Source organism: Haliaeetus albicilla, chromosome Z (assembly GCF_947461875.1).
Source record: "Haliaeetus albicilla chromosome Z, bHalAlb1.1, whole genome shotgun sequence".
Lineage (NCBI taxonomy): Eukaryota > Metazoa > Chordata > Aves > Accipitriformes > Accipitridae > Haliaeetus > Haliaeetus albicilla.
In genome coordinates this window covers 18,498,354-18,519,102 of record NC_091516.1, presented here as the reverse complement: position 1 = coordinate 18,519,102, position 20,749 = coordinate 18,498,354, and the positions used below count along the sequence as shown (strand labels likewise).

The window sequence follows — 20,749 nt, the reverse complement described above, 5'->3', positions numbered from 1 at the left end:
AAAAAAGACGACCACAAAAAGCCATATTGTCAGTAACAGAGATAGAAGGTGGTGATAAAAGAATTTCTAAAAGCAGAGCTAATTATAAAAACATAACTCTCTTAATTCAGTTTTAAAAGCAGCTGGAAAGGTCAGAACCAGCAGAGCATCCATCCAACAAACACAGCAGACACAGCTCCCAATACTGTGCTTCACACAAGGTACTGTGAAAGAGTTCAAAAAACCAAAGTGCATCAGAACTGTCAATCACTACCTCTCCCAAGCGGAAGTTTTCAGTTAACCTACCGCTCAAAAACATTGCCAATAAGAAAGGCCGTATTCTATGGATCTCTGCTGCTCCTCAGCTCCATGAATTGCCAAGCGCTTAAATTTGTATTAAATAGAATTGTGTGTGATGGAGAATAGACTTTCTAACCTCATCTCTGATCTCATACGGCAAATGACTCTGTTATGTGCAGCTAATGGGAGAGTCAAAACTCATAACTGAGGATGCTTTTCTCTTCATGCAAGTCATTCTCAGATGTCTTTCAGATGTTATCTATTTTATATTAATACAGGAGACACGGAAAACCTTGTAAGGCCTACTGAATATTCACATGACAATTTTACATTTCACATGCCAAATCCATCAGTCTAACAGGTATTTCTCTTTTCTTTAATTATATAACCACAAATACATCTTTACAATAGAAGTAACAGCACAACTGTTACTGTTACTGACATATAAAAAGAAATGGCCTTCTTGGACAAATGTCTGATGGGTATCAGTAAGAGGTTAGCATCTCAGGGTTAAATTACTAAGGAAAAAACACAGCAGAAGCAGCAAGACACCTCAGTTTGCACTGATGCTATCTGTGTCATGTTGTTCACAATACACAACCACTTACATCGTTATCAAGATGTCTGTTGTCCATTTTGCAGCCAAATTCCAGAAAAAAACACTACAGAGATTGTATCTAATCCTGTCTAGGAAAAGGCCACATACAATAATTCAGTAAATTATTCTGCTTACAGTTCTGAGACGAAAGCATAATCCTGAAAGCACAGTGAAAACAATTATTTTTTTCCTTTTAATGGCCACCCGCAATAAAAAAAATTACAAAACCAAATGCATTTTTTTAAACATATTTATTCATATAGTGTATGAACTATAAGCACTAGTGTCACAAGTAACTCCTTTTATAGCGTGCCAAAATTCCAGGTTACAGAGATCACTTCTCTAACACAAGCATAGTCCCCTGTTTTGTCCAATTTGTTTAAATAATGCGTATGCTTAGATTTAAAGCACTTATCAAGAGTAACTTTAATACTGCAACAGGTAGAGAGTGGAAAGCACATAAGAACGAGTTATGAGAGCTGCCTGTATATAGACTTATTCAGCATTTAGCATGAATACAGATTATTTGACAATCTAGGATTCTGACATGCATGCTTTCCCATATGCTTATAGTTCATTTGGGTGATCTGACTCAACATCAGATCATCACAAAAAAACAGGAAAGTTTAAAAACAAGCACAGATGTAAATCACAAGCTGATAAGCACCTAGGTAATTAAGAAATGCTCCTCAAAATGAGTAGTTGGGGCAAGCTACTCTTGTCTTCAAACAACTTACAAAACTGGTTTTGACTGGCAGAGTCATAGCAGATAATCCAACAACCTCCAGGAATTTCATTAAATATTCAAGTCCAGTACTTACTCCTGTCATTGCCACAAGTTTGTTAAGATTAAAGAAAGGAAAGGCTGAACTATATTTATACATACAAATACGTCATCAGACTATTCTTGTTGGACACAATTCACTCCTCAACATTTCAAGGGGGAACTCCATTCATCTATCACACCTCCTTCCTCTGTTGCATACATCTTCCTTTAATATCTAGAGCCCTGTGGGTGAATAGCTAGAATCCCCTGTACTGCCTCAAGCTCTTATGATGCCAGATAACCGAACCAATTTAAAATTAAAAGCCACTACTGTTAAAGGAGTAACACTTTCAACAAGCCAACTACAATGCTCCTTTGATCCCTTCATGAGCTGAAAAAAACATGTTTCTATTTGTTCAGCAAGCTGAACAACCCTGTAAAAGCCATCACTAGTCCACCCCAAGAGCCACTAAAATACAGGTGCAAGCGGGAAAGATCACAACACTTAGGACTGCACAGCTGCCTCATGAAACATCACCTTTGGTTCCCAAGTCAATCTATTAAACATCAATTACCTCACTTTAGCAATTCAGAAAGTTTCTTTCATGAATTGAAGTTTCTCATTTCAAGCATCCAAGTACTTAACATTACCAGAATGAAAACACTGACAAGCTTTCCAATGCTGTCAACGAGAACGGTCAAGGAATCTTCTGAGGTACCTTGGCCAATAATTTCTTGTTATTTAAGAAAAATACTTGGAACAGTCTCCAAAGTGAGATGCATTTAATACAATCCATTGGGGTGAAAGAAGAAAATCTTTTTTGTACCATTAATAAAGTAAAACTTTAAAAATGTGTTTATTTCAGCTTTACCTCTTTTTTTTTTTTTTTTTTTTTTTCCTTTTCAAATGCTGGAACAGCCTTCCTAGAGACAGGGTCGATGCCCCAGGCCTCATCAGTGTTTAAGAGGCACTTGGACAATGCCCTTAACGATGGTCTTTAACTTTTGGTCAGCCCTGAAGTGGTCAGGCAGTTGGACTAGATCATCGTTGTAGGTCCCTTCCAACTGAAAAAGTCTGTTCTGTTCTACTCTATTTTTTAATTTCTATGTTGTGTATGCTTGATAACATGCATACTAGTACAGTAGCACATGCATATAATTCATAAACAAATAAATGTACACATATTGGGGGTGCATGTTCAAAAATCTTTCACCAATACTGATGCAAGATCAAAAACATTCACCACTGATCAGTGGCCTTTTCTATCCACAATCCAATCTCTCCCTACAAAATAACATGTAAAATAGTCAAGGACTTTTTGGCTCAAAACCACTACAGAATTCCATCTGGTTTTAGCTACACCATTTACCGCCGTTTCTAATCTTAGTACCCATATTGTTTCCAAACCAGAAAACAATCCACACTTTGGATAAACCTTCCTTAGTTCCATTAGTTCTTAGCACACAGTAGGTGAAAAGGAGCTTTAAACATTACCACTTCACTTGAAAAATACACATACTGAATGTAAATTCACACACACGGAAGTATTTCAAAGGGCCTCCCCCTTGAAAAATTCAAAACAGAACTTCACCAGCATCATCACTTCATTCTTATATGAAACCTTCATATATAGTTGAGACAGTAGTAAGTCTTAACAAGAACATTAGGTGAAAGCTCTTCTACTTCAAGAAACTGAATTAATTCAACCTGACCAGAACTTAGCCTTGTTCCAAAGAAGGTCCTTCTGACAAATGAAAACATTTTCTAGAATGCAATAATTTTAGTTCACTTTATAATAACGTCCAACATATGATTTTAAGCTTCACCTTCAAAAACAAAACAAACAAACAAACCAACAAAAAAACCCCCACCCAAAACCCCAGCTATATGCATAAAAAATAATGCAAGTGATTCTCTTAAAAAATGCCCTTAACAGAAACCTTTCTCTTGCAGGATATTGCTAACAGCTGGATGTCCACAGAGGTGGTGAGACTGTAACATCCTTTTTAGTCTAAGATCAGTCAGTGATCAAGCCTGGCAAAGTCAGCACCCTCCTCAAAAGCAGCCATTATATACTGAATTAAAATACATTTAAAACATTTTAATGACCTGTAAGTTTGCTCAACTTTTCTGCATCGAGTGAATTCTTTTAGTGCTCTGCCTGTAGCCAGTTATACAACATTTAACATTTCAAAACAAGTCCAAGCACGTAAGCTAATGAACATGTAAGTTAATGAATGTTGTCCTGAGGAACAGACCATAAAGTAAACTACATTCTAGAGAACAAGGCACATCCTGAGAAGCATCCCACAAGCCTTTTCTTCTTTATGTACTTTCCTGGAAAAGAAAATCAGTTGTGCTCTGCTGACGGGCTACAACCATAGCCTTAACAACTGGCAAAATCTAGAAGGGCGTACGCTTTATCTACACTATGCGCCACAAACGTAAGGAAACAGAGGCCTCATGATGATGTTCACACAGCATAGTTACTGGGCTGGTATGTCCTAGCTGGCTACTGGTATAGGTTAAAAAAAAGCATCAGCACCCCACCCAGGAACTAATGAACAGCCATGAAGAGTGCAACACAAGGTAAAGCAATGAAATCTCAGCATAATTTAAAACAAGATTTTAAGGCTATGACTGTCATCTGATACCTTTCAGTATCAGCTTTCTAAAATTGGATTGTTAGTTTTCTCCTGTAACCTGAGATGAACTCTGTAAATTATCTGGAGTTGGAGATATTTATAGACAGATCTAGAGTCTAATCTAGGCAGTATTTAAAGGGATCCAGCATCAAAATTTAAAGTCAATGTCACAGCTGTTTCATTGGCTGCATCAAATCAAACTGACAAACAGCATTTTTGTTACGACACTAATTCCAAGTGAATTCAAAGCAAGGCATTTAATGTCAATTATTCACATAGTCTCAAAGCGGGTGTTGCTAGAGCAGCAACTTCCATGCAAAAGCCACGACAATTCTTCTGTTTAGGGCCGCAAAACTTTTAAACTTTTCATAAAAAGAAAAGTTTGTGAACTTCTGTGTTATACCATTACAGAGAATGTTATAGTCTGTTCTGTGTTTTATAAAAACGCGTTTCATAGCTCCTACATTCATTGTTTTTAATACAAAACACAGACTATATGAAGGCAGAAGACATGAAGCATATTTGCAAAAAAGGCACTGCTACAAACACTCTTTATATTAAGCTTAAGCGTTATTTAAAGTCAAAGTGAATAAAAAATAGTTGGTTATAAGCCTCATTTTCAGGAATAACAGGTGTTAACTCCAAGTAGATCGATCTTACATATTTTCTCAATGCGACATTGCTATCAGTAAACATCGTGGCTTAACAGCTCTGATTCACAAATAATGGAAATCATCTGCAAGCTTTAGTCCCAGATTTTACAACCCTTTCTGGAACAGGAACGAAAAAAAAAAACCAACCACTTTACAGATGAGAGGGCTTTTCGGCTGGGAGAGCGGGGTCTGAGGGCTAACAGGAGGATGGATACTCACCCTGCAGTACCAGATGCTCAGCTGAGATGGGGACAACACCGCGAAGAAAGCTCTCTGGGGATCCGTCTGGATGTGAAGAGGCTGCTCCTGGGACTCCAGAGGACACAAAAGCCTCTTGGGCCAGCCGCTGAGAAAATACATGGCTGTAGATTTCCCTCTTCCCGAGAAGCGGGCTCTCAGCTTACTCTAGCCTAGGCGGGGGCCGGCGGGGACATGAGCCGAAGAAGAGAGGCAGGAGGGCTCGCTGCCCGCTCGATGGCCTCCAGACGAAGGGCTCTGACCACCGGCCCGGGGCCCGCCACGCATAATCACCAGCGAGACGACGGGACCCCTCGGCTCACCGCCGCCGCCCGCGTCCGGGAGGGGGGCGGCCGAGGCCTCCCTGCCGCTGGGGGTCGCGGGCCGTCGCCCCCAGCCGCCGCCGCCGCCGGTGCTCTCGCGCGGGCGTGGGGGCGGGGAGCGCCGCAGCCACCGAGGGCAGAGGCGGAGGCGAGTCCGCGGAGGGGCGAGAGCCAAGCGGGCCGGGGCCTGAGGGAGGCGGTGGGGGAGGCGGCCAGTCACTGCTCCGAGCGGGCCCGCGAGAGCTGCGGCGGCTGCAGCGGCGGCTCCTCCCTCCTGCGGGTGCCTCGCCCGCCCGCTCTCCGTGTCGCTGTCGTCGTCGTTGTCGCCGCCGAGGCCCCCGCCGCCATCTCCTCCCTCCTCCTCCTCCTCCTCCTCCTCCTCCCCCGCTACGGCGTCTGAACGCCGCGGCCCCGAGCGCGACGGCGGCCCGGCAGCGGAGGGAGGGAGGGAGGGAGGGAGGGAGGGAAGGAGGGGGCGGTGGCGGGGCGGGGCCACGCGCGGGGGCGCCCATTGGCCCCGGCCGTGGGACCGCGCGGAAGTGACGTCAGAGGCGTCCGAGGCTCCCGCCCCCAGCCCCGAGAGACTCCGTGTCAAGGTTCCGGGCGAAAAGGCGCGCGCCGGCGTCGGAGGCGGGGAGGGAATGGGCGTCGGAGCGCATGCGCATGGGCGTGCAGAGGAGGGAGGGGAGGGGGGAGGGGGGGAAGGGGGAGGGAAAGGAGAAGGGAGAGGGGGGAGGGGGGCGTATTCTGCGCAAGCGCGCAAAGGCGCCGTCCGCCAGTTAGCGCGGGGGATGTCCGGTGGCCTCTGGTGGCGGTGTGCGCATGCGCAGGGGGCGGTTGGGCGAGGAGGGTTGCGGCGCAGGGGCCGCCCTCCCGTCCCGTCCCGTCTCGTCCGACGGCCCCGGACGAGCCCGCAAGGCACGTCCCGAACAGGCAAGCCGGGAGGCTGCGGTGCCGGCGTACGGCTCGGCCTCTGGCTGCCGCCGCCGCCGCCGCCGCCGCCGGCGCTGGGGCTGCTGACGCCTCACGGCCCTGGGAGGCCCCGGCCTGCGTCGGGGCCGGGTGCGGTCGGACCCTTCGCACGAAGTAGGTCGCCTCCGCCCCCAGCCGGCGGCTCGGGAGATGAAGAGGTCGTTTATTGACAGAGGGGTGCCGGGCAGGGCTGCTGTAGGTGATAAAGAGAAGTCTGGGTGAGAAGGACCTGCGAGCGCGGGTGTTGCCGTCGAGGCCGTGTTCTGGGGACAAGGTGAGCACAGGCGCAGGGTGTGGGCAGCATCGTGGCGTTGGCGTGAAGCTGCTGCCAGGTGCTGCCACAAACATTTCTCCCAAGAGACGAGTTGGATCAAGGATCTAATTAACCTGAAGAAACTTTGGGTTTTTTCTTCCTGCTAGTTTATTTTCTATCTGAGACCTGTTCCTTAATCTTGTTTCCATGCTTGCCCAAATGCTGTTATTTGCACACTAAGGAGAGAACAGGAGCACGTGCTGTGAAGGATGAAAAGTAGAAACTAAAGCTGTAGCTTTAGATGTAGTGAATGAGACTTGTTAGTCTTCTCTTGTAACTGGAAAACAAATGGAGGTGGAAGAGAACTAAAGGTAGATGTCCACACCGTTGCAAGGGCGGTGCCTGTATTGGAAAGAATAGCTACTGGTAGAAATCAGGAAAGTTTACTGAACCAGTCTCCCAGCACTGTTTGTTAGAGGAGTTCCTCTGGACTGAGCTATCCTGAAACAGGTCTCACTGGATGCAAATTATCCAGTTCCCTTCAAAGAACATGGTCTCTCCCCATGCCTAAGGCCTGCTCTCTCCTGACAAACATTTTTATGCCAATAAATTGTTGTTGTTATCATATGAATACCACATTCCAGCTGAAATATTTGTCTGAATACAAACACAAAATGAGAAGTGAGTTATAAAGATGTGTATGTTACAATCCAGACAAAACTGTATTATGCCGTGAAAAAGAATATAATGAAGGAGCAAAATACCAGGATATTTCGTACCCATGACTTTTAAGTGGGCAACTTGGAAATGCCTTACCATCAAATTCACTGCTGCCAGATAGGTGCCAGTCAGCACTTCTGCTACAAACACCCTCCTTGCTATAGTCTCTCCTCTGAACCCTTTTTGGCCTGTTTTTTTGATAGCTAGCCTTCTAAATTAGGAAATGAAAATAATGTTCAGGAGTGTAGCACCATCTCATTTATTAACACCCCTTCCGTTCCTCATGTTACAAAATAAATGGCACAATGCATCCTGAAGAATAGGTAGGACTTTTAGAATTGTCCTTCTTCTGGATTAATTAGATTTTGCCAAGTTCATCTTGATGAAAGTACAGAGAAATTTCTCAAAATCCATGAAGCAATTCGTAAGGGACCTACATGTCTTTTGTACTACTTTGTAGCTTCCTTAGTTAATGCTACAGCATCCTAATGCATGTGTACACATAAGAGGTAAACATGCTTCCAGCTCATGCTGTTCCTGCAGAACAATGCCAGGTTGTGTGCTGAGAGCAGCATTAATGAAGGAAACAGCTACTGCTGTTAGTGACAACTACATTGTAGCATTTTGTTGTAACTGTACATTGTGCAAAAAGTAAATGGGCTGAAGTCTTTGTAATGTTTGCGTTGCTGCTATTGTTGCTTTCTCTGTGGAGGCACATAATTGAAATTAGAAATAATGATGGTGCAGTGTTTCATTAAAAGTGCGACTATCAAAATCCTCACATCAGTGATAGGAATATGATCTAAACTATGTCATTTTTGGTACATTTTTGTGGGCTGAATCAAGAACATACTTAGATGCTTAGGATGGTAATTTGGTAATAATAGACTTTTTGTAGTCATAGGCTGTTTGTACTTGAGTACAAAAATATAAGCACATTTCCCAGTGTAGCAGTATGGGAATGTAACTCTGGGAATAATAATTCATAATAAATATTAATAACAATAATAAATACACATCAAAAGTTGTGTAGAAATGAAATGCATGCAGGGCACCAAGCTCACAGAGTTTCTTGAACAGATCGGGCAGTGGCTACCAAGGCACTATTACAGGATATAGCAGCAAGACTGTGATAACAAAGCTCAACAGAACTGTGAAAGCCATTTATACACAGAGGTCAGTTGTCAGTTGTCATCAAGTTCACCTAGTTGAAGACAAGAGTTGCTTGCAGCTGCCTACTCGGTGACAGCCATGTTGTTTTGGAAGCTGCACTCTTGAGATAGCTGTGTCCTGAAAAGGAAGAGCTTATGCAGAGCTGTGGGAACATCCAGGGGCATTGAAATATTGTAAGTCTATATACCTAAGTCCTGATATTAGCAGGCTAGTGAAAAGGAAGGGGAGGACACTGCTGGTGGCAAAAGCAGATATAGGATGAAAATGTTGCAGGAGGGTAGGTATTCTGCACAGTTGCCACTGTTAAGACTCCTGGCATTGCTTTGCAGCTATTGCCATGAACTGTCATTTAGATTGTGCAGCTAGCTCTCACCTAATGTTACATCTGCAGCTGTTGCATGAACAATTACGGAAGGTCAGTCCTTGTATGTGAAATTGAAACAAAAGAAAGATCCCTCCCTCCACTATTATCACTACCAGCAATGTAGATCAAAGCCAGAAAAACCTTAGGCTGTTAGCGAAGCATGATCATAGTCAATGGCATGACATTTTTGCCATGCTGCTTACAGATGCAGGCTTTACGTCACATAAGCCACAGAAGTTGTGTGACAATGCATGAACATCTGTGTTATGTACATCAAAATATCTTTATTTAAAGTCATCTTGAATTCTTAGAACTGGTTATGGAACAAATGAGTCCTTTACCTTGCAGATATCTGCTGCTGAAATGTGAAGGTTGCCATGGATTAGCCTGTTATTTAAACTGGCTGTTTCATTAGTCATCCTTTGACCCACCAAAAATGGACTTTTTCACTGAGAACAGATCCATGTAAACAGAACAAGGTAAGGCAAATATTCAGCTCATTTTCCTATAGACCATCCACAGAGATGATTCCAGGGGGTGAATTATAATGGTTGTTAGCATCCTTAAACATGAAATCTAAGGAAATATCAAATTATTAATATCAGAAATTAAAAAAAAAAAAAACAGTAAAAGGGAAGTTACTTGCTATAACATGCTATAACACCACAGGAAAATCTTATGTATTTTAAAAAGAAAATTAAAACAAACAGTGGATTGAATGCTAAGTCTAGGCAGCTGCAAAGCCATGAGTTTTATTAAAGCACAGAGAAAAATCACTCTGATTATTGCAGACATTTTCTGAATTCAGCCAAGAGAAATGGAAGTATTCCTTTGAAGAGACTATTAGAAAGAAGGGTAACAACAGTTTATTCTCTTGTTACTGCAAAATCAAAGTCAGCAATCAGTGCTTATATACAGTATATGACCTGAAATACTGGGACAATACTCATTTATAATAGCTAGACTCCATCATTGTACCACACAAAACAGTCATTCTGGGATAGACCAGTACAGTTCTTCTGGATTAATGGTTATGTTTATACTCACTTTCTGTCAATTTTTTTATTTTTACACCCAGCTATGGTTAAATAAAATCAAAACCTGATTCTGAGCAAAGTTAAGTGCAAGTAATAAAATTAATTAGATACATTCCACCTGTGTTCCCTAGCAATTATTCACAAATGGTTACAAAATCATTTGGCAACTATTTACCATTTGATAATTTGCAAGTTTATGCAGTTAATAATTACTGGTTTCAGATCATTCTCTAATTTCCTGTAAATACTCACCATCCATTTTATAGTGGTATGTCATTTCACCCAAGTCACACAGTACTGTTTTCATTTTCTCACTGGACAATTCATGTAACTTACCAGCAGTATAAACCAGTAGTGTTAGAATTCATGTTTCCGGAGTTTTGCAATAGAGTTTTGAAATAATGTCTCTGGGTTTTTTTCAGTGGATGAACTGAACAACTGACACATTTTTATTCTGAATTTTGGAAATGTATATATTATTCAGAATTCGCTTTCACCAAGCATTCGAGAACCCAAAGCTAAAATTTGCAAGTAAATTAGTAAGTTTGCTAGTGAATTCTGAAGTGGAAATATACGTGTATACAAATATTACAATAAAGTCATAGTTATGGTTTAGTTAGGTTAGAAATCAAATACATTTGGGCCCAGAATACTTTCTTATGTTTACTTGTCTCTGAGAAAATAGAAAGGGAAATCAAAGCAGAGCTCTTATCCATATGTTAACAGCCATACAAAATATGTAAAGCCAGATATGAAGGGAGAAACAGATTTGAAAGTTCTGGAAGCAACCCATATCACTTAATGGATTAATCATTACCAGTGTCAATAAATACATGTGCCAAAACCATGGGCTATCAGATTGAACATAGCTACCACAACATTTGCAGAAGATTTGGATTCTTTGGAATAAAATCCATATAGAAACATTCCTGTGGACTTCAGCTTGGTTTTCATAACTGCTATAAATTCAGTATGGGGGGTATTTTTTAAAAAATTCTTCTCCATCAGTGAAAATATCCCTAGAAATACATTATCTTCTTTCAGACTTTATTATCTGGGTTTCAGCGGCTGATGAATATGCTCTTAGTTTCATGAGTAGCCGGCCACTGAAGTGTTTGCTTTGTGCACATGATTACTTTGCCAAAAGCCATTGTGGTTTCTGAATACGTCTAGAGAATTGCATTCCCTGTTTGAAATGCTTGAAATTTGATACTAGGAAGCTGAAACGTCCAGAATCACAGATAATTTTTAAAGTCTTGGCTTTAGGTAATAAGTTATTCTTTTGGATTCTGGAACATGCAATGCAGCCTCCTAAGGAAAGCAAAAACGTTATGAACTGCAGATCATTTAATTGGATTGGATCAACTCTGATCAATAAAAAGGCTATATACAAATGATATATGGCTTTCCAGGAAGAAAAAGTGATTGTAGAATGAGCTAAATTACTCTTGGTATGCCTTTTCTAACATCATTTTCAGTATAAAGCAGTGCTGGAAAAACATTTTCTACGCACTGTAAACAAACTGACTGATGAACCATGCAAGCTGCCATCTGTGGAAGGCAATTAATTAAGCTTTTATGGGGTGATGGCTGCATGTTTTTAACAGGTAACACCCTCTACCTGAAGTATGGGGTATACAGTTCGGTTACAGTATATTACATGCGTATGGGAATTGTGGACAAAATGGGAAGATGGGAGCTCTTCCATGTAGAAGCACTGGTAGATAGGATGACCTAGACTTGTATGTTATACATTTAAATTATTGGTTTTACTATGTGTTTCTGGAATTTTGTGAACATTTGCTGTGTTGTATCATCTGAAACTCACAGCAGAGCACTTGAATTATCTTGCTATACATATTAGATTGATACATGTTATCCATAACACTTGTGTTATGGATACAGTGTTACCTGTAATAGATCATGCCCTGACTTCCCTGTTGAATTTGAAGAAGAATGTTGTCAGTCTGAAGATGAACAGTGAAGGAAAACATACATGTTGGAGGCAGGAATCTGATCTGGTAGGCTGTTGGACATCATCTGCAGCCTGTGACACCACCTCTGTCCAAGAAGCAGGATCCTAACTTACAGGTGTCAAGATGCAAAACACATTTGCAAGTATCTTCTTGACCAGATACAAGGGACAAAGTAAAAGAAAAGAAGAAAATAGAGGGATTTTCTTGTCTATGATTAGTGGATATTAACCTTAATTTCATCTTCTGTGTGTCTTCATTGTAGGCACTTGTCTGGACTGAGATGCATATTAAATAACCTCTGACAGTGTTTTAAGGTGCCTATAGCATTAGCAGTGCCCTCTGCAGGCTTTTATTTGGTAAGCAAAGAGAGCTATAGCAATTCCGCTCTATTTTGATAACGTTTTTATATAGTTCAGCTAGTTCTTTTAAAATATTTTGCTAGCGGAGCATCATCTGAACTTTGGAGTTTTATTCCCAAGCTGCTTGGAAACAAACACAGAGTGCTGTAAGTGAACATCCATGAAGTACTACGCAGACAAATTACACGCTTGTTTCAGTCCTATCACTGGTTTCCTATCACTTTGTGTGTTACAACCATACAACATCCTGGGCAACAGATATTCCAGTTTCCATCTCTCTTCCCCGTAGGAACTCATCTCTGTCTATACTGATCTGGCTGTGTCTGAAAGAAATGGGTGATCAATTCAGTTTTTAGTTCTTTGTGATCAGTGACTACACTGAAAAAAAAATCAGCTTTTTTATAAGGCAGATTCAGCCAAGTTGATACTGAGATGGAGCTGCCCCAACATCCCTAGAATACAGCTGCAAGTACAACTGAAATTGTCACTGTCAGAGGAGGCATCATATTTTGAGCTGTTTCCTGTTCAAGTCCAATCCAAAAGAAATTATTTTCAAACTCTGGGTTTTTTTCTATGTGTTAATGATCTATTTCTTGCAGCTTAAAATATCTTCCAGTTGCAGGACAAAACTCAGAAGTCATTTATCTCTTGGTAAATTACATGAAAACTGGTTGCTCATTCCAAATCATCATTGATTAAATGGTAACCCATTCAATGCAAGAATATCATCAGCATAAAGCAGAGCCTTTTCATTACTGTATTTATGAGTAAATTGCTCTTCTTCATGCCTATCCCCTGCACATCAAAGTATGTTTTCCAATCAGGAGGCTAAGAGCATTAAGGACAATTATGTGCCAAGAGTTCTGACTTCTGGTCTGAGACCATGCAGGGACATCTGTGTGGTGTCTAGGAAGTCACCTAAGTGTTGTTAAAATCTTGCTAATAATATGTGCCTCACCAAATTGTTATGTGTGTAAATTAGTTAAGGAGACAGTTTCCAAGCTGTTTGTCAAGCAGAAGCTTGTACTTAATGTCAGCTGAAGATCTGAAGGGGCAACACCAGGACTAGCTGGTAATGTATACACACACACGAGAATTGTGAATACTGTCAGTTATATTCTTAGATGGACCTCACAAATATTAAATAACCTATCAGAAAAGTAAACCCATTAAAGAAGAATGCATTGGAAAAATTCTAGAGAGGTGGTTGACTTTATCCACATTTAGAAAAATCTCTAATTAACTATCCTGTGGCCTGTTTAGAGGTTTGATGTTTGTAAATAAACGCTGTGTGGAGCTATAGAGCTTTTTCTTCTGGGGATGTAAATTAGATAACATCGAAACAGCAAAATAAAAGGGGAAGTGCTATATGAACTTCTGCTTTTAGGCTACACTCCAGTAGTCACATTTTTTCGGTCACTGAACCATGCCAGCCTTTCAGCAGTTCCTTGACAGAGTTAAATAGACATTTTCCTAAATGTAATCAAAGCACTTGTTTTCAGTGATATGTTCTTAATAAAAAATAGAGATGCATTTCAGCTTTTGTAGACCATACCCACAAAACTATTGAGTAGGAAGCAAACTGGTTGAAATGCTGGTAGAACAAAACAATTCTGTACATAGACACTTACTTGTTTTGGTGAGCATGTTATGTGTCATTGGATGCCAGTTTTCCAGCTCAGATACTGCTTTATGACTTGGCTCAATACTTATAGTAAATAAAGGACAATTAATGCAAAATAAGGACATACTCAGGCAGAAATATTTCCATTACTCATCTTTTTGGAATTGTATGATGAAACATAGCATCAATTGTTCTTAAACAATCCTGGGAACCATAGGTCTCAGAGTGACTGGCATATTTACAGTCTTATTAAAAATAATTACTAGGTTTTAGTAAGAATACTATACTTCCATATTAAGAGTTATTTTTCTGTTTTACTTATGTAGGTCAATGAAAATTGTTGGCCAGCCCCGAATATGTTGAAATAATCTCTGTGACTGAAAATGCGCATGCCTGATAGAGAACAGATGCAGCAAGAAGTTTAGTCAGAAGACTCCAGTTTAGCAAGCATGTGCTTTAAGTGCTTTGGTGATTCACGTTGGCTTCAGTGGTACTGAAATACATTAAACACTTTAGTACTTTCAGTGTGCCCTACCGTGAAGATGAGAGTTTTTTATTCACACATTGAAAATTAGTGAAGCATGTTTTTAATGCACTCCTAAACCAGGGCTACAGTATTGACTCTTAAACACTTTTTTAATCACTGAAGTTTTGCCCTAATAAATACCAGCCTAACATTACTTTACTGGTAGTAATGAGAACATGATTAGTGTGTTCACGTTGTTCTTGCCACTTGAACACTGTTGGCTGTTCTCACCCTTTGACACCAAAAAGGGCACCAAGGGCAACAAGAATGATCAAAGACCTCAAAGGACTGCAGGCTGCTGACTAGGATCTGACTCAGGGTTAAAGTCAGCGAACAGAATGTGGAAAATTTTATACGTGACCTGAAAAGGACTGTGAATGTGAATGTACATGTAAGATATGTGAGTGAGGGCATGTGCATGTTTCACTATTGACCTTCAAGACTGATCAGCTGGAGAGGAGGAACTGGATCAGGTCAACTCCTGCATGTCCATGCTTATATGAGTGTGGTTGGTGTTTACATGGGAATCACGGAGGGAAGAGATGAGGGGGAAACATTGCAAAATCTTACCAAACTTGACAGTATGAATAAGAACCTGGTGTTCACTGTCCCTTCCAGTATAAGACCTAGGGAGTATTGAGTGAAGCTTGCCTTTGATAGGTACTGAATAAATGGAAGGAGGAAGTCAGTGGGTCCACTTCTTGAGTAGGCTGTTATGTTGTAGACACGTCTTCTCCCCATTTTATGATTTTTTTTCCAAAATCAGTGGGTCAGCCAGTATCTATTTTTCCTTGAAGAGCATGAAGAAGATTGCATAAAGAATAAAAATCATAATGTCCAGGATCAAAACCACTGTCATTTCTATGCCACCTCCATTTGGGATGCGTAATACATAGTCCATGAGCAGTCCCTAACATTAAATGAGGCGAAATTCTAATGCTTCAGCCACAGTATCCAATGATCCTCCTTCAGCTTTTACTCGGGCAACACATTTCAAAATGCCATGTTTGTGTTCTTCGGCAGAGTATCCATTTTATCTAGAAACCGTGTACAAATAGATAGAATTCTAATTAATCTCTATTGACATGGAAAAAGGAACCTTAGTGACCCACCAGTTACAAACTAATTTTTAATAGGTGGATTTGCAAAATTTTATTTTCTGTTTAGTTCCTTTGACAGACATCTGAGAGCTTATGGGAAGGCATACAGGCAAAACTGCACTTGCAACCTTTGCTTTTTCAGGTGGAAAAAATTGCAAGCTTGCAAGACTTGTAAGCCAGCACAGGACATGCATAACTGAAGTCAGTAGAACTATTAAGTGTATAGGTCTTGTCCTGGAAACTGTTCAGTATTTGCAGCTTCATTGAACATAAAGGGACTTGCAAGATCTCGGTGCCCCTCAGGATTTAGCTCTATGTATACATGGGAAAGCCAGATATGCCATTGCTTAGCAAAATCTGGAGAAAAGCTGAATTTAAAAGGTCTTTGTCATGTGCACATGCTGTCTTGAGTCATGTGATGTCCTTGGCCTTGTAAGACTTCTGTCTTGTGATCCTTTTCCCTAAGTTTTGTAACAGTCCTTGAAATACTGACATTTTATCCCTCCTTCCTTCTTACTCCCACTAAGAACTGGATTTCAAAATAATATACCTCATGCTGAGACAGTAAAACAAAATGCCCGCATTACAGGCAGAGTCTTGTGATGTGTTCCAAATGTGGCTGTAAATGTCTGAAGAGAATTTTCCAAATGTGATGTGAAAATCTGAATTAAGGAGCTGAAAACTGAGTTTCTGCCAGTAGAAGAATGCAAGAGTTGCAGAAATACAGGATTTTGCACCAAGAACAGGACATTATAATTTCATTACTGATGAAACAGGTGGAACCATTTAGCAATCTGGTGTTTCAACATGTAAATGACAGGTAAAATACAAGCCTCCCTCATGTCAATAGCAATGGAAGCAATACCACTGTTATGCCCATTTGACAAGGGCTAGGTGTCATTAAAACTGTAAGAACACTAGAGCCGGATTCCAGGCCTCTGTTACAAATGCATACATGCTGATAGTGCACAGCAAATAATTTTGTTAAAAAGAAAAAGAAAGAAAAACAGATCTCTCAGCAGTATTGCTGTTTTCCCTCAATGTTTCCTACAAGAAGCAACTCAAGCTGTTGTTCTCATGGCATTCAGAAACAGCCCTCACACACACCCAACACCCCTGGACAGAGCACAGTGCTTAGGCATCAGACAGCTTGTCTGATTGTATTTATAGAGTCTGACTTGAAATGGCACTTTAGTCAAATAGCATAAAATACTCAGATGTCTGTAAAGTAAAGCCTTTATAGACTTACCAGCAAAAAGGGATTATTGAAGACATCAACCAGACAGTGGTACTCTGACTAAGTTGATGTTAAGTAGGTAAAAATGTTAACAAATATGTTGTCATTTTATTTTTGCTTTTTCTGTGGCTGTGGGCACATACTGCTCAGGAGAAATTTGAAATATGAAATATGCAGAGGAGGGCTGGGGGAGAGGAGAGGAACCAGACAGAAAATCAGACAGAAAACTATTAGTCTGGCACACAAAGAAACCTTTACTAATTTGCTAACAAATTCCTGATTAGAGACCCCCATCAAAATCCCGCTGCTGTTTGAGACACACAGTATGCCAGGGTTATGTGCCCAACAGTGAGGGCTTGTTAAATAACTGAATAACAACACAATTTGCTTAGCTGTGAAACTGTTTTCTGTTCACATCCTCAGGGCTGCTTAGTAAAACATGCTGCAGATTTTTAGCAGTCTATTCCTCTTTCGGGGAGGGGCGGGAAGTATCATAGTTACCATCTGCCATTGTCTTTTTTTAATAGTACTTGCATTGTTCTTCCATTTTGCCATGTTTTTCTTCTGTAAATGGTGGGATCTTATTATGAGGTCTTGTTTATAACTCTCCATTATTCTGTTTGGTATTAGGTTACTCTGTAGTACTTGAGCTGATGATTTATTCAACTGAAAATCACTTGGCTCTATACCATGATACCTTGTACAACGCACTCTTTAAGGTAAAAGGCCTTGCCTGACCATGGTTGTTCAGTAAGGGCAGAACTAGTGCAAGGAAGGTCTCTACCGCTTGCTATTGCGTTATCAGCACTACCATTCTTCTGGTCTGCTACACTGTGAGAAGTAGCAAAGTTGCAAAGTCATGCTGTGTAGCTGTCGGAAGCAGCCCTGAGATGGCATCTCGTTAGATTTAACCAAGTTTTTTTGAAAAAGAGAGAAGTGAATAGGTCACTAAAGCATGTAACCAATCCACCTAACCTGAACGAAGATCTGCTAGCAGCGTTGTGGTCAGCTCAGCAGAGCTTAACTGTAGAGAAATGGCGACGACTTTTGTTTCTTGATCACTTTCATATTTTCAGGCAGAAAAATCCATCTCAGTGGGTACAGGGATCGAGTTGGCTGTATTTCTGCTCAGAGTTTTCCAAATCCCTGCTTGGGTCTTTAACTGTTCCTGCTTTCCTAAGGAAAAAAAAATCGTGCTGCTGTGCAATGAAGAGCACCTGGAAGTTAAATGACTTTTAATTTTTGTTAACGGACAGTTATATTTGAGTATGAATATAATAGCTCTATGCATCTCTGCTTCCCTATTGCAAAAAAACCCTTTGATATTTAAAAATAGCAACATGCAGGGCTGTAGTTAAATACAACAGTTAAAGCAGAAGGAGCATAGCTGCTGCAGAAGTGGCTGCTCTAAGAATAGGAGTCACAGGAGATGTCCCGGTCTTGTACAAAGATGATTGCTATTAAAACCGGTAATAATGAATACAGGATGTTTTACAGAAGGCAACGGACTCGTCATTGCCAGGGCACTACGTGCAAGAGTAGGCTTTAGCTGCCCTGGCCAGCCTCATCGGTGACCCCACCAGTGGACCCTCTGCCCGTGGGCCTGGGAGCCCTCTTCAAGCTTATGCCCAGGCACCCAAGCCTTGCCTGAGCTGACCTGTAAGTAGGTCTGTGCCCAGCTCTGTCCCCTGCCATCCTGACTTACTGCTTTTCCCCTGGCTGGACCACGGGCCCATGCTATGGATTCCCCTGTCTCCAGGCCTGGCTGGCTGTGCCTAACCGGATCCCCTGGGTGGGTCTTGGACCTGACTTGTCACCCTGGCTGGTGAGGGGTTGTTGGGAGATTGTGTCACCAGCCCTGGTCCTGCTTAGGCACCATGGGGCTGTGCCCTGCTGGGGATGGCATGGTGCTGAGGTTGCCCTGCGCTCCTGGCTCATGGCCCCTTGTGGGGCAGCCCTGCTCTTGCAGCTCGCTGACACTTATTTTGCCATGCAAGGGTAGTAAAACTAGTTATATGGGGATGGTAGTGAAACCTCAAGTGATGTGGCTTTTATTCCTTTGATGTCCTTCAGTCTGCTTTTATTAAGGTACATGCTTGCCTTCTCCATCAGTAAAACAGTATGATAACGTTTACACACACTTGGAAAATACTTGAGATTCTCAGGTAGGAGATACTGTGTTGATGCTTCACTAGCTTACAAAGCCATGAAGTCAGCTAATTAAATCCCCCTTCTCAGGAAATTCTGTGCTTCTTACAAAATAGATCAGGTGACAAATAGCTAAGTTCAGTACAAAAAAGTAGTCCCTCTCTTGAGTCTTCTTATGTGAACTCATACCCAGGATAGAAAACATGGCCAAAATAGGCCACCTTGTTCCTTTTGAGAGCAGCTGTCTGAGGTTTTAATGCAATTACTCCTACCTTTTCAGGAACATAGTCAGCTATTTTGCTGCTGCTTTTAGCAGCAACTGTTGCCCGAAGTTAGAAGTTCAAATAAACATGGTACTGTGATACTGAGGTGTACGGCGTGCTGTTTGGGCAGACTCTTTATAAAAGCAGGTAAGTACTTCCCTGTGTTCAAGTATATTTGCTGTAGTACAGTCTGCTGTACTTCAGTGGGCTTCTGTAAATATGTCACACCTGCTTGTACGAAGCAGCTTGCAGCACTGAGATCTCCGATTACTAGTTTTTGGAGGAAAACAAGCACAACCTTATCCTGTTGTCCCAGCCTTCCAAAAGCGAGAGGAGGAACCTCCGTTTTCATGAACAAAAGTGTTTTTTTAAAAGACACTGCGTCCTGTTAAAAGGCTAATAAAAAGAAAAGTTCCACTTAAATCTATCAAAGTGGAAAAATTAAAAGAATTAGGCTGAAAATACAAGTCAGATTCCCTAACTCATTCCAGTCTTGTTTCTTTTAGCTCCCTGTGGCTTTTTGGATTTAATTAAGGATTTAAAAGCCTTTCAGGGACATTCATAGTCACAAGGTGGGTTTAAACCAGGATGTGTCACTTTTGCCCCCAGAGACTGGCTAGCACTGCTTGTTTCAAATGCTTTTGTAGCTGTTCTTCACATAGCCTATCTTCATGGCACAAAGCCCAGTTCTGCAAAAAGCCATGTCATGTTGTGCCTGCGAATGGCGCACACACACACGGGTTAGCTGGCCAGTGTGTGCAGAATCAGAGCAGCAGGCACGGCAGTAACTTGTACCTGTCCTCTGCATGAGTACTCCCACTGTCACACAGCTATGAAGTGAAAGGCTGGCGTGGAGCAAGCCTGAGCATCTACTTACACATGGGAATGACCAGCTCACAGCAGTCACCATGTAGGACTGAAGAACAGTTTACCTTGTTCCTTATTCCTGCTGTGAGGCTTCTGGTTTCTAAACCAGCAGCAGGCACCTTTACTAAAGCGTTCACTCCATGACACTGCAAGATGAGAGCTGTTTTTTATGACAAGTAAGGTTTCAATATATATCAAAGCAGTGCACATGTTCTTGTTCTCCTGGGAAAAACCCAGCTTTGAACAAGTGTCTGGCCAGACACCAAGGGCAAAACAGATCTTTTCTTTTTGTTTATAGGACTGAGCAATCAGAGTCTCTGAGTAGTGGATAACTGCAGCTTGTTACTCTTGTTTATTAAAGGGGGTTATGAAGGAAAATTAATACAGGCAACACTTACTACGTGGGAAACAGTGTCTCAAATGTTACAACTCCAGGAAAGCTGGTGTCCTCACAGGTACAGACCTCAGCATGTGGTAAAAAGGGTTTGTGTGATCTTTAAGACAGGAACGCAGAATTGGAGGAGGTCTTATGATTAGCATGTCCCCGATATCACAAGACCCAAGTCATACAATCCCTCCCATAAACTCATTGCACTCTAGCTGTAAACAAGTTTGGGTTTTTGCTCTA

General features: G+C 41.5%; 1 protein-coding gene across 4 annotated transcripts in view; it reads right to left on the bottom strand.

Moving 5' to 3' along the window:
* RIC1 (RIC1 homolog, RAB6A GEF complex partner 1) overlaps positions 1-5,384 on the bottom strand; it is a 56,822-nt gene extending 51,438 nt beyond the window's left edge. For all 4 annotated transcript variants that reach the window (XM_069777236.1, XM_069777240.1, XM_069777239.1 and 1 more), the window contains exon 1: positions 5,162-5,384. In XM_069777236.1, coding sequence (XP_069633337.1) covers positions 5,162-5,302 — 141 coding nt within the window. In that variant the 5' untranslated portion in view covers positions 5,303-5,384. The remainder of the gene's footprint in view (positions 1-5,161) is intronic.
* Between the last annotated feature and the right edge of the window lie 15,365 nt (positions 5,385-20,749).